The sequence below is a fragment of the Colossoma macropomum genome, unplaced genomic scaffold, assembly GCF_904425465.1.
Source record: "Colossoma macropomum unplaced genomic scaffold, Colossoma_macropomum, whole genome shotgun sequence".
Lineage (NCBI taxonomy): Eukaryota > Metazoa > Chordata > Actinopteri > Characiformes > Serrasalmidae > Colossoma > Colossoma macropomum.
The window spans coordinates 13103559-13118852 of NW_023494800.1; the positions used below are offsets into that span (position 1 = coordinate 13103559).

At 38.1% G+C, this 15294-nt stretch overlaps 1 protein-coding gene across 2 annotated transcripts; it reads left to right on the plus strand.

Moving 5' to 3' along the window:
• The first annotated feature begins 1689 nt into the window (after positions 1 to 1689).
• Positions 1690 to 14665, plus strand: btc (betacellulin, epidermal growth factor family member). 2 transcript variants are annotated; one of them, XM_036589037.1, is made up of 6 exons: positions 1690 to 1989; positions 2517 to 2621; positions 4488 to 4605; positions 7460 to 7606; positions 9000 to 9139; positions 13146 to 14665. In XM_036589037.1, the coding sequence occupies exons 1-5, from the start codon at positions 1950 to 1952 to the stop codon at positions 9136 to 9138; spliced, it is 549 nt and encodes a 182-aa protein (XP_036444930.1). In that variant the 5' UTR covers positions 1690 to 1949; the 3' UTR covers position 9139; positions 13146 to 14665. The 2 variants fall into 2 exon arrangements, with proteins under 2 accessions (XP_036444930.1, XP_036444929.1); XM_036589036.1 differs by having other exon boundaries at positions 8997 to 9139; positions 13146 to 14662.
• Positions 14666 to 15294: the final 629 nt, after the last annotated feature.

Here is a 15294-nt window from a genome sequence, read left to right on the forward strand (position 1 = left end):
TTACATGAATGATTTCTTCTTGCTTTATATTAAAATGAATTTATATCCTGACCATTTAACCCCAATGGTCAGTTGAGTGGTTACATTTGTAATGTTGCTTACGTTTAAGACAATATTCAGTCCTCAGCTTCTGTTGGGATGAGGATTCTTGAGAATCTTTAACAAAATGAACTAGCTGGAGATCTTAATCTGATTACTGGCATGGCTCTTTATTCCCATGCACTAATGTGATACTATCATCAGTGATGTTTTCATTTAGATGAGTGCAGTGAAACCCCTCTGTTGTCAGTGCTAAGGTGGGGAGAGCTGAGGCTGAAGGGCTCGTTGTTTGTCGTGGCACTTGATAATGCCTAGCTTGTGTCAGAGAGGGAGAGCAGGCTCTTGGAGGCTATGCCAGCCACACATCTTCTCAGCCTCATGGGAGAAAGCTTCAAGCCTGCTAGCCAATGAACACAAACACACGCTCTGACCGGCTGTTGTGTCCACAGCGCACCGCAGCTCTCAGCTGACTCTCAGCTTCATTAAGAGGCGCCGTCTGGCCACGGAGGTACATACTCAATACTGAAATGTCAGAGCCATTTGGAGAACACAAGGTCTCCATTGTATGTCAGGGATCTTGAGACAATGGAATGACAAAGGTTTTGTAATCTTAAATCTATAGTCTTCAAACAGTTATTCTATGAATTGAATATCTTTTAATGTAGGTATATGTAAACAATGACAAAGCAAACAATAAGAGTTTAATGATTTAATAAGTGTAGGACAGCACTTAGGCCTACACTTTATAGTGGATTGCAGTGATTACTGTGGTTTTCACATAAGGCCAAAGAGTCAAACTCACTTTGACTGGTGGTCAGTTAAAGCTATTAAGAAAGTTGCAAGCTTGGTGGGCTTCTTCAGCTAACTGGGAAACTCTGCTTATGAGAAAAATAGTATACTCAATCAACACTGTGCTGTCTTTCACTTTATTTACTTTTGGCAATGATTGTGGTAATATTTTATCTATGAGGTTAATGACATATATTTGAATCAATTGTGTTTATCACTTGTATCACATTTTTGGTTTTGGGCCACCGTTTTAGAAATGTCACTTTAAGTGGGCTACAACAACTATTAGGAAAATAATTATTAGTACTCATAAAAACATGAAATGGCCTAAAAATAAATTTCTAACATTCAAAATTCAGCTTTAGTAGGAAATATATTTTAGCACATATGAATTCATTCATCTAAGAATCTATGACTTTTTCCAGTGCTTTTAATGGATGGAAATTCAAGTACTAATTCAGTTTTCACATGTAAAATGAACACTTTGAGGTTGAATTTTCACTTTATTTAATTGTATTTTTTGTTGTTGTTAGATGTAAAAAATGTATTGTTACAGTTCGAATTTATTTATTTTTTTCTTATACGAACTGAATTTGCACAGCATTTTACTTTTTCAAACGGAATTTCTCATATTCAGAAACTTTGGATGAAAAACTAAACCAGCTTTCCCACAGCTACAACGCAGAAAATCATTTTATTTGGTGGGCTACTGCAGACCCCCGCACTATATGCCTGAGTTAGAGGGGTTTGAGAGGGGTTACTTTGCCGCAGATGTTGTTATTACTGTTATTAATAGGTCATTACAGCCCGCACCGTATGACGGCTCATTTTTTTGGGCGTGACGAAAGCAGAGGCCCCGCCCCCTCGCCTCGGTAAACCAAGCCGAAAGTTCTCGCGTGCTGAGGGGAGGTTTAGCCAACCGTGCTAAGGAAAGTTAACCCAGGCGTGCGGTGTGGATATAACTACGTCAAATGAGGTGTAAAATGTTTATGAAACATTCTTAACGTGTAAAGTAGGTGAGGTGGGCGGAATTATAGTTGGTTGCGATTTCTCGGCGGTGTCCTGTCTGAAGAGGTGACCTGGAGAATGAACTCTTGATTTGGAGCCACAACAAATGACAGATGGACAAGACTTGCAAACTGATGTTGGGGATATTAACAGGTGAGAGTGTTTCGGCTACTTTCAGAGAGGAAAGTCAAAAAGAAGTGTTGTTTTGACATGTTACTGTAACCTGTGCTGTATAATGTCATTTGAACGGTCTGCACTTTGGCTTCAAAGTTATTTTCCAAGCATGCATTAGGGGGTCTGTGCTAGTTTTTGCACATGAATGACACAGAGGGAGTGGTTAGCTGCGAGAGTGTAATGGAGTGGAAGAGAATGCCTTGTAGTAACCTAGTACGGAAACCTTCACCTTGAGCCTGTTTGGCATGCTGTAATTATTCTTAAAAAGCTTTTGGTGTTGAAACTGATACTTTTACCACTGACGTGAATGTTTAATGGATATCTTTGATATGACTGTTGCTGCAACAAAGCTTTACGACTAGGCCCCTAGTCTAAAATTCAGGACATATGTGGCATTTTCTTGTCCCTTTATCATATTTGGAGAACAAATGCTTGAGGATTTGTGTGGATTTGTCTTCAGATGTGTGCTGTATGCCACCTGTGATTCGTTTGTTTTCTGCCTGCAGCTTTTGCCCTATGCAAATATTCCCAGGCTGAATGGAATGCCACAAAAGATACAGCAAATAAAACCGTGTCCTGCAGGTCCCATGACAACAGCAGCAACTGCACAGGTAAATGACACGGCCGTGCACCGCCCTGTTTATTCATTTCCAATTATCTGCCAGGAACCAATAAAACAAGTTTCAGGCGAAACAGCCTCTCTAACCTTGTGAATGGAACCAGTGTATACCTGTCGCCAGCTGTTTATAACACACCAGGAAGATATTCACAAGGAATGTAAAAGATAAAGGTAAAACATTTTTGTTTTATAATCTGCTGGATTGTGCACCAGCACCCTAGTCTGACACATTTACAGAGGACCTAAATCTTAATGAAGGCATGTTTCAACTAGGTGGTGTTACATGGCTCTCACCGACACTGTTGTTCTCCCACTTCCCTTTAGTTAATATATTACTGTGTAAAAGTCAGAGACCATTTTTTAGTTTATTTAATGTCCAGTCAAAACAGCCAATAGGTACAAGCTATGTCTTTTTCAGCATCAGGAAAAAATGAAGAAAACATATATTTAATGATATCAACAGCAGAAAAAAATACAGTTTTTTAACACAGCTTTATATGCAGTACTGTGCAAGAGACCAGCCTTTTTATTTCATTTCCAGTGAAAATGGCCATTAAGTACAAGTTGTTCATTTTGCTGTGTCAGGAAAACATGTATTTAGCAGAAAATTACATGGGCAACTAAATATAATAGCAATTTTTTCCGTATTTAGTGTGTCGTCTTTATTACAGCTTTCATTCTTTTCGAGAGACTTCCTTTCAGTTTTTCAGGGAAATTTGCAGGAATATTTTTTCACACTTTTAAAGTTCAGTCTTAGAAGTTGGTTTCATTTTCTGCTTATTATGATCCACGTAATCCCAAATGCAAATTCAGGCTCATCTCATATGTCCAAGTGTTCTTGCACACATTTCTTCTTTTTTGTCCATTTCCTTTTCTCAGTAAAGGCTTCTTGACAGCTACACATTCCTTCAGACCCATAGTGTTGAGTTGTCTTCTCACAGTGGAAGGATGGACAGAAACACCTGTGGATGTTTTCAGATCTGAATTAAGAGTGGAGCATGATTTTCTCCTGTCTTTCAAAGATGAATGATTTAAGTACTGATTATCTGATGGTGACAGTTCTGGTGGTCTATCAGGTCTTGCACGGTTGTCAGGAGTCCCATTTTCTATCTTTTAATCATTTAAAACAAAGAACAAACGAGGAAAACTCATCACACTACAAGTCTGAGTACCGTAGTGTAGAAGTTGTAGCCATGCATAGTTAACCGTAGAAAGCATTGTCTTTATAAATAATGGTTCCTACTGATGTTTCATTGTTGACCTTAACACAAAGGGCGGTTAGATTTGTGAAAGATCCTCAACTAAGAATACATCAAAGTGTCCATATAATAGGTAATCCTCTGATACTGAACTAGAATATCATGTTGCATGTGCTTGGCTGTAGTAACCAGATCCAACTCCATTCATCTTGTAAGTCATTCAGAAGGAGTCGGAGCTTCAGGTTTCGTTTCACGGGGCAGTTGAACAGCAACCAATTTGCTGCCTCACCCCTTTGGCTAAGGTTGCCCTTTTGCATAGTAGCACACAAAACAGACCATGTCCATTTTGGCAATGGGTAAAAAAAATATGAAAAAGGTTCTACTTTCATTTTAGTCTATTGTTTATCTTTTTCTCCCTTCTTATCTGTTCAGAGTGAAAGATAGTGTGCAAGGCTGTACTTTTATTTTGCTCCATCAAAGATCTCCTGATTTTCTTTGTCTTGCCAACATGTCTCTTTAGTTTGAGAAATGAGGGGAAAGGAAAATGGAAAGTGTTTAGCACTGCATTCAAATACATGCACTGGATTTTAGTACTGCATTCATATACATGGGCAACTTGTGCTTTTGTGTCAGTGTTTTAATTGCTTCTTTCTGAATAGATGCAGAGGATGACCACAGATGGAATGGCCACTTTTCCAAGTGTCCTCAAGAGTATACACATTACTGTATCCATGGAACCTGCCACTTTGTGCAGGAGCAGAACAGTCCTGCCTGCAGGTGAGACTTTGATCTGTCTGACACCTTTCAAGCAACAGGTCAGGCTTTAGTTGCAGTGTGTCACTTGAAATATAGGAGCTACAGGAGCAAAATGTTGGCAGGTAGTAGCTAGTTACATTTACTCAGCTCTACCAAAGTAATTTTGAAGAATTTATTCTCCTCAGTATTTCAAAATGATAACACTTATACTATTTCTATACTTACTATACTTATTTCTATACTTATACTCAAGTATAGTTGTGAAGAAAGTTGTTTACTTTTTACTTGGTTCCATTTTAGCCCTTCATATTTAGTTCCTGATTCCTTTTTGGTGTTTGATTTCATTTTGTTCTGTTGGTTTAGCACCTAGGCAGGTTTAAAGTTGTTCGCATCATTTTTGAGGTCTAGCATTATAGTTTAGAATAAAAAGATCTAACAAATGTAGTTCCTAGTATGGGTGTGTTGATTCGATACTCAGTATCAGTATCAGTCCGATACTGGCCAAAATCACTGGATTGGATATCGGCAGAAAAAAAAGGTATAATGCGATACGATTCATTAGCCTAAACTATCAGGTAAATTTTTAACGAAACTTTGAGCAAGATGTATCACAACTAGGGCTGTCAGTGAATTTTCTGAATTTAATTATATCATAAAATTAATAAAAAAGAGACATTTGATTGTGAAAATTAATATTCCATTGTTAAAAAAAAAAAAACAGCATTACCACAACTGTCTGCCTCAGGGACTTCTGGTGTGGGTCTGGGCCGCTGCACTGAATGCACTGCATGGTGGACAGGAGTCACACAACATCACTTTCATGATTTAAAATGAAATGTTGGTCCAGCTGAAATGAGTGAATAATTCAACAGCCATGTGGTAACGATGGCAGAGAGTTCACAACATGACTCGGCTGCAGAGAGAGTGATTTGCTCCGAGCAATCTTGAAAGCCCCAGAATTTGGTCAGTAGATGGCACATTTGTGGACCTTTGAGATAACAGTGTAGGCAAGCTATGTAAGCTACAGTTCGCCTACCATTCTAGCACCAGCAACCTGAGGGCACATCTCAAAAATATGCACCCAAATGCATCCAATTCAGGTCCTCCTCAAATTCACGTTTCCTCTGATAAAGCATGGTCATGGGTACGCACATATGCAGGACTGAAACAATGGAAAGCGAAATGAAAAAGTCATATGCCTCAACTTAATAATCCAGTCAGCAGCAAAGCCAAAGTTTTACACCTTTCTTGAACCTTTTTTAACTTTCCATAGTTGCAATGCTGTTTGAGGTATAGGCTACATTGATTGTTCACACAATGTTGTACTTAATTTTGAATGTTTGACTGGTGCTGACCAATGAAAAATGCCTTTAAAAGTTCTGTATGTGCAAGCAGTTTAGATAAAAATAAACAACAGTACTGCATAACAAAGTCATGCTGGGGACTATGTATTACTTCCGTTAGGGGAGTAAAATATTTGTTTCGCAGTTTGAGCATGATGTTATTTAGATGGCTGTCTTAAGCAAAGTGTATCCAGACAACAGTTCAGGTGTTTAAGAGAGAGAAAAAGACGGTATCAGATTGGTATCAGTATTGGCAGATACTCAAGGTTGTGGTATCGGTATCGGACAGGAGGTGGTATCGAGACACCCCTAGTTCTAATGCTGGATGTACTAAGAAGTTCCACAACAGTTCTACAGCAAACTGTTATTTTCAGGTTGTTTTTTGTTAGACACTGTTTAAATAAAGCAAGATTTTTTTGGATTTCATTTTGTTATGTTGGTTGAGCACATAAGCTGCATTGCTCACATCTCCCATTTTCAACCTTTAGCATTTTATTTTAGACCAAAAAGAGGGAAATATCAGGTTCCTATGCTGCTGTAAGCTGGATGTACTAAGACATTCCTCTGGAGTTCTACAGGGAACTTAACACTTGGGTAGTTTTTTGACCTAATACTTTCCTCCTCAAGTTTTCTTCATTAGGTTACTTTTACTTCTATTAACAATACTTTTATTTGACTATAGGTTTAATTCGTTGCAGTAAACTACTGGCTACCACTTTTACTTCCATGTGGAAGTATTACTTTCACAGTAATTTATTGAACCAAATGAACAATATTTAACAGTAAAATAGCAAGTTTGTAACTTCACAGTCACCTGGATCACAATATTACTGTGATGCAGCTGTATTCTGCTGTGCACAGTAATAAGCCATAATTAAATGCAGTAATTCCCTGTATTTTTACAGAACAACTATAAAAGTGATGTCAGTCAGGAGCCAGGTGAAAAATTTACATTAAGTTTTACCAGACCTGCAAATGCTAAGTATTTTTGAAAATAAAAAAAAAGTAACAAAATAAACAAAAATGAAACCAATACATGAATATATTTACTCACATTGTTAGCTGATGTAACAGATCTGGCGGTTGGCGCTATCCTCTGAGTGCATTCAGCTGTCCAATGACGTTGCGTGAGCAGCAGTTCGAAAAGATGCGGTGGCTGGCTTGGAGGCTTCTTGGAGGCAGTCTGTGCTAGCCTTCACCCTCCTAGCATTGGTAGTATCATGGAATTGGGGGGTCCTAACTAGCGGGTGGGATTGGAGACGACTACATTGGAGAAAAAATTTGGGAAAAAAAAAATAATAATAATTTGCATAAATATGACCAAAAACTCACATCTGGCAATATCCATAAGCAATATATTTTTTGTTAACACCTCAGTGTTCCAGCATTTAAATAGAAAAAAAATGTAAGTGGTACAGCTCAACATTGTACAGGATACACTGTGAAAAAAATTATGTTATATTAACAGTGTGCTTTTTCACCATTCTCAGTTTCATCTCCTCACCTCTCCTAATCTCTGTTTTTTTACACAGATGTGAAGAAGGATATATAGGTGCAAGATGTGAATATTTATACCATGACTGGCTGGTGGGAGATCGGAAGCATATAGTCATTGCTGGTGCTGTAGCTGGACTGGTCTTTCTGCTTCTAGTCATTGTCTTCATATGCATCTGTGCACAGTAAGTGACAGACAACATCCTTTTTAGTACGTAGAGTGTAAGATGACTGTAATATGATCTAGTTCTGATATGTTTACTATGTGTCTCATATTTATGATCAAAATTTAGTTTTGTAGGGGCTTCTATACTTACAATAAAATTCTTCCTGTATCCAAATGTCCGCATTCCAGTGAGATTAAAAGGCGTCGGCACCAGAGAGTGGAATGTGATCAGATTGCAGTGTGGCGTTTATGAGACAGATCTTAGAGTCATGAAGAAAATCCATATGAGCTTGCTGTATTCAGCAGGTTGTGATGTTGGAATATGTGGTTTTAACTAGGGATGCACTGATATGGTAATTGTGGGCTGCTGCTAATATCTGATATCTGCCAATATTTTTCTTAAAGTATCTGCTGACGTCAATATAGATGCTGATACATAAACATTTAGAAAGCGTAGAAATAAGGTCTAGATACACCTGGATTAGCATTACAGAGAAGTATAACATTTATTTCTATAGGGTTTCCAAACACAGTAAAATGAAAAATATGCAGACTGTTTATCACAGTAGCCCAGCATTGTCCAAATGTCTTACTCTTCTAGAATAACATAAATACCTCATCAAATGCTGATTTGAAATATTAGTCAGATCCTAATATGTGTACAATGCCAATAATTTTTTGAAACAAATATCTGTCAATACCGATAACATTCTAAGATCATAATGTGTCTTTATTTTTTAAAAATCTAAATGTTCAACTGGAGTGTCATATTGATCACATAACCAGATGCAGTGGTTGGACCTAAAAGCAGGCCTATCCCTCGACTGGACAATGAGAATGAACTTTATGTGAGGTGTTCAGGACCTGCTGTTCTTATTGTTTAAGCTTTAATCTTTAATCTTAATACGTTACGTGTTAGAGGGGGACAGTATGACAATAATTGTCATAAACTATATTAATAATTATAAATAAAATAACAATAACAACAATTATAAATAAAATTGTGATAAATTATGTCACATGATGTTACAATAGTTAGTTTTTGATAATATGTTTTATATGTGGGACCACTGGTTATTTTTTGTCTGTCCCAACTTCTCAGACATCAGAAAAGCTGAATATTGTGATACATTTTGTGTCATAAAAATGTCCTGAACAATCGTGTATTTTTGCCCACCCCATTGCAGTTGTATGCAAAAGTTTGCCCCCCCCCGTCAAATCACATTTTATATTGTTTTCCCAATATGTTAATTTAAAAAAATAAATAAAAATTAAGTGTGTTCCCTTTTGCATTTTCACTGAGAAAATAAAAAACATGTAATTTGACTGGAGACACACAAATTTTGCATACAACTGTATGTGTACGCTAACACATGAATGAAACCTAATATTTGTGTATTTTTCTCCAGCAGTAGGCTAAACCTATGTCGAAAAAGGAGAAGAAAAAAGGAGAAAATGGATGAGGTAGAAACACTTCATGCGCTTCATACACTGAACACAAATGAAGCTTCATTTGCCCCTGCAGACACGTCTGATACAAATGAAGTATAAAGTGAGTATCTTCAGGATCCCTTAAACCCTTTAGGTCCATTCATAATTGTTTATCGTATGCAGCTCACTTGACCTATGCATTGATGTTCTTAGGATCTGATTATCTGGAGTAAAATAGTAGGATTAACCTCTGACTGATCAAGGAATGAAACAATTATTAATCCGATTACAAAATTTGAATGTGCAAACTATAACATAGCTAAATGCAATCTTACCTTTAAAACAACTTCATGTTTTCCAGTGTGTTTTCATTACTGGATTAACGCCCTGGTTTCTCTTAAGCTTACTTGAGACCCAGTGATCCTTACTGAGTTGGATCAAAAGCAGCAAGTCACTGTGGGTCGCTTTAAAAGGGAACGTGTGCATAAAGTCAACAGCCATAAAGCATGTCTACCATGGTAGGCATTATTTTAGCCCACAGCTGGACTGTCTACTGAAAGTCAAATTACATTGTACATCTGGCCACCTCGGTAGTACCATGTGCCAGTTCTTTCTCTGACATCTCAGCAAGAATTAAAACAGCAGACGTGACTCACCTTTTCACCTTAGTCTTAGCAAATTGGCTCAAATAAATGTGCTTAAAATCACTGTTAACTGTCTTACATACAAAAGCTTTAGGCACACTGAAATATCCCCTTGGTCAAAACAACCTTTTCTTGTATGGAATGTGGTCTTAGAAGAATAAAGGCTTAACACTTGATGGAGTCAAGATGTCAGGCATTTTGAAAAATAGACCATTACCGGCTGAAGCAACTTCTGGCTTCTTTCTGATAAGCCAGCCTTATTTAACCTATTCTGTATTCCTTCTATCTACTTCCCATACAGCTGTACCCTCGAGCAAATCACAAAACTAGCAGATGTAACTACTGAATGCATGAAAAATTGTACAAGTAAACAAATTTAGTGCTTAAACGAAAGAAACAAGGAGCGCACAGATAGTGTTGATGATGTGAATAGTGCTTCACATCAGGGACTTCCATGCCTGAAGATGGAAATCTAAGCGAAGCTTGTTTTAGTTTTAATTATTTACACAATGCCTGAGTTTGTTTACTTTATGAGGAGCTTAAATGACTTGGCAGAGTCTTGCACACAGCCATTCAGGGTAACAGTGGTTCATTAATATAAATGAGTAGGTGTGATATCCGCAGTGAAACATCCTGTGTCTTTCCAAGGGGAAGAGAGGTGTTGGGTGTTAGTTTGAATGAAAATGAATAACCTCTAATGTGATTGAACAGGCTTCTCTATAGCAGACAATTAACTGTATGTGCAATTAATTGTATATTAATTATGTAGTGTAATTTCTTATACCTGCTGTTCGCTTTTTGGAAAAGCTACCTTTACTGTTCTGTTGAACCAGGCTATATATTATATTATAGAGTATACCTAAGGGGTGGGCAATATGATTATATTTTATCATTATCATGATAAATTATGTCACAGCATGCTTTTTTTTTCAGCATGAATATCATGCACAAAATGGACATAAAATGTGATGTTCGACAATAATGTGTCTTTTGCTGTATAAACAGAACTCAATCCAACCTTACAATTCTTTTGCAAACAGCTGCAAGTACATTAAAAAAGCACCATTCACTATTGTGCAAAATAAACAGAATGCAATACTAACAGCTGCAAGTACCTTTTTTGTGTACTGTAAGACAGAACAAGGACACAGTGTCCACTGATGTGAAGCGCTGCTCTTCTGAAGCATTAAAAGCAATTTGGCTACTAATGGCAGCCCCATGTGTAGAATTTGTAGCTTGCGAATGTGAGTGAGTTCCATGAGGTGCTTCAGTCTAAAAACAGTCAGGATTCCCTGAGCAGCTTAGTCAGGATACAAACATAAAAATATATGTATGTTTTTACTTTTAATATAGACTTTAATATTAATATAAACTATGTATATATTTAACTCCTTAAAAAGTTGTCTGTCACGTGGTCTTTATAGTCATACTTCAATATTACCTGTATACATTGGGATGAATTGTTATTCTTGGTGCAACACACCACAGCAGAACATTAAACAGGACTACATAGAGTGCAGAGACATGACAGTGTGAGACGAGTGCAGAATATACATAAATTTACAGAACCATAAACACACAAGACAATAAATACTCGACAGGACAACAAAACAATATATTAGAATGGCCATCGTATATATGTATTAGGGGTGTGGGAAAAAATCGATTCTTAGATGCATCGCGATGCGGACGTGAACGATTCTGAATCGATTCACAAATGTCAAAAATCAATTTTCTAAATATTTAATTTATAACGTAATGTTGACGGAACGCAAAAGGCGGAACTTGGAAGTGGGTAAGTGCAGCGCCCGGACAGTCTGTGGCGGCACATAACAAAAATACTACTGGATGAGTGAGAAATCCGACCGGCTCCCTCTGCATTAAAAGCCAGGTTAAGTCAGGAGTCACAACCCAAAGTTAAGAAGAGCCATTTTGTCCTTTCAACAAAAAATCAAACCACCTTGGGAGCCACAACATTTAATGTCCAGTATGTCTCAGTATGTGATGATGTCCTAGTATAGGCTAAACAATATAAACGAGAGCGCAGATTTACTCTGCTCTGCTTTAAACTTTAGCTTTAGCCGCTTTCCTCCCATTTCCACCAGAAAACTTTTCCTCAAAACTAGAGCAGTTTCTTGTAAAATGTCTCTCAACATTCGGCTGTCTTACGAGGCTGAAGTCGCTTCTCATTCTCCAGCTTCTCGTTCGAATTTTCTCGTTCCACCTTAAATTTTATCTGAGGTGCCGAATGTAAATGCGGCACAATTTAAGGTGGAACGAGAAAATTTCGGAAGAGAAGCGACTTCATCTTAGCGACTTTTTACTGTTTGACAGTCTCTCGTTGCAGATTTAATGTAGCAGGAAACCAACTGCGCTGCTTATAAATGCAAATAACGCATCGTTGCTAGGTGACCTGCAGTCTGCACGGCAATTCTCAGTCGTTGCGAAACAGGGCTTTCGCGCAATGTTGCACACGTCCCCCCCACCCCTTTCTCTACAACGAGACCAAAACCAAAGTTATAAAGTCACTAAAACCGGGTAGGACGGCTGTAACGTGCTGCGTGGACATCCGTTGCCACTGGATCTTATTTCACCGTAACTGCGCATTTTATCGCAGATGAGTGGCAGCAGCGTCTCATGTGCTCCAAAGGCAGTGAATGAGAGTCTTCTAGTTCACTTGCCACATCACTTACATTTGATTTATTAATAAAAGATATTGGAAGTAAATTTATTGTGGATCATTACAAATAATTGCTTTAAAACTACTAAGTCAAATAGAAATGATGTATAGAAAAGAAAAGATGCATCGAGATGCATCGATAATCATTTTATAATCGCATCGCAGCCCTCTGAATCGTAAACGAATCGAATCATGAGGTGCCTAGAGATTCACACCCCTAGACTAGAGCCAGTAGTGCTGTACACATCGCTCTGAATACGGGCAACTATGTGCCACCAATGCTCAACTTCCTGTCAAAGCAGGTGGTTCTTGAGGCAAAATGCATCTGGCTCTTTAATGATAGGCAGAAGACTACTACACAACTGCACATTTCATTGCAAAGACAACATAATTAATCCTATGTACTTGGATTTAGTGCAGAACAATATGTGAAACATTAAATAAAAATCTTTGTACTTTTTTGAATAGCAGTTGAAAATAAGGCTCTTCTAGGGATTTTAATCTTTAAGTACCGTCATATTTGCTATATCGCAGACCCCTAATGCTTATTTTAAAACAGCACTGAGCAGCAAATGATCATTCTCAGCATGCAAAACAAATTGTGCAGAAATTACAATGTGTGGTTTAATATATGTCAGTCATTCATTCAGTGTACTTTGTGACTTGGCTATGTTCTTTTGGATATTTTGTGTAAATCCTTTTTAAAATCAATAAGTTAGTGCCAGTCAAAATGATCACAGTTATCAATCTAGCAACGCTACACAGTGATAACAGCCCAGATGTGTCTATTGATTTGTTTCCAGTGCTGTGAAGCAGGACTACAGGGTTTTCCTCCTGCTGGACAGGATGACAGCCTGACTGATAAATGAACCTTAAGGTGTGAAAGACTGAGGTGTTCCTCTGAGGAGTGCGGCTGAAAGTGGACTTTAAATGGACCTGGAGGATGTGACATGTGAGCCAGCCTTTGCTGTTAAGTGCACTGTTGCGCTCTCTTCCCTTTAAGAGACAACTGCCTTGCTGGATTAAAAGCAGGCCAGCAGCTGCAAGTAGTTGTGGTGGCAGGAAGGTGGGCATCGATGTACTTTAAAGTAAAACAGTGTCATCATGGAATTCATCAATCTGTGCATGGGTGGTCTACAGTTTGAGTGAGGTTAACACTGAAGTGTAATGCCCATGGTGGAATGTTATGTGTGTTATGAACAACTGTCATTTCACAAGGCCAGGATAAAGAAGCTGCATTCCAGTCAATGAACTGGATTAATGAATAAGTTGAGATAAATGGAGAGGTTACTTATTACGTCAATGGATCAGTCACTCTGTAATGCTCTAAATGAAACTAGAATAGAGTTATTATATTATGCAGACTCTTCCTGCCAGATAAACAAAGGTTTATGGAGAGAGTTCTCAAGACCCTCTGGGGCAACGTGCAATGATAGGCTTTGAATGCATCTTTCTTTTGGCAGTTACCTCAGAATCAGTTTAATATTTACTTTAGCATTTCATGTTGCTTGCTTTTTGCTTTGCCCAAGGTTTAAGAAAACCAACAGAAAATCTTGTTTTTGATTTCTTTGGCCTATTTATTGCTGTCTTCTATAAATGTATAGTGTTGTCATGTAATGTTTCAGTTGTGTCAAATATTCCCTGCTGTTTGGACAACAAAAAGGGTAAATGCATTAGTTCCTCTGTAGAGAGCTTCTTGTGTAAAGTATAAGCACAATAAATCTTTTATTGTTACATATTTGCCTATGAAATTACATTTATTTCACAGCCATGCTTTCACACAATACTGTTGCTTCAGACACTGCTTTTTATACTGTACTGTACAAAAGTCAGAAAACTTTCTTTTATTCTTTTTCCAGATAAACCAGCCATTAAGTTTAAGTTATTCATTTTTCAGTGTCAGAACATAAGTAGAAAGCATATATAATAGATATTTAACAGCTAAGCTGTTGTTGCTCCTAGGTGCTTCCATTTCACAATAATAGCACTTACAGTTGACCGGGGCAGGTCTAGCAGGTCAGAAATTTTGTCTTTGAAGTTGGTTGCATTTTCTGCTTCTCATGACCCAAGTAGTCCCAAATACAAATTTAGACATAGCAGTCCATAAAACCTTACTCCACACCTCAGATGTCCAGTTCCAATGCAAATATTCTTCGTTTAAGATGGAAAGGATGGAGGAGTTAAAATGGCAGTAGGGTGCATAAAGGTAAAGAGTGGAAAAATTAAATAATAATTGTAATAATAATGATTAAAAAATAATTGTAATTAATGGCTCTTAAGTGAACTGTACTTCTGTTGTGCGCTGTCGCCTCACAGCAAGAAGGGCCTGGGTTCGATTCCCGGCCGGGCGACCGGGGTCGTTTCTGTGTGGAGTTTGCATGTTCTCCCCGTGTCTGCGTGGGTTTCCTCCGGGTTCTCCGGTTTCCTCCCACGGTCCAAAGACATGCAGTCAGGCCAATTGGACATGCTGAATTGCCCCTAGGTGTGATTGTGTATGTATGTATGTATGTATGTCTGTCTGTCTGCCCTGCGATGGACTAGAGACCTGTCCAGGGTGTATCCTGCCTTCCGCCCAATGACAGCTGGGATAGGCTCCAGCACCCCACCGTGACCCAGAAGGATAAGCGGTTTAGATGATGTATGTATGTATATATGTATGTATGTTCACCTGATTAATTCTTGCTGAAGCATATTAATTTTAACATAACTGGAAAACAATGGACCGAACTGAACTAGTCTAGTTCATCAACACCTTGGGCAAACACTATGTATATTGAACACTTCAGATGCAAATAAAGACACATTTTCAATGCTTTCTTCTGTGCAACTCAGACCAATATTGGTTGAGCAATGCATTTTCAGATATCACCTCTTGTTGTATGTGTGTTGTTTGGTTTCCACCCTTCAGGTGAACTTCCGATGAGAGAGGCTTTGTCCAGTGAACTGAACATT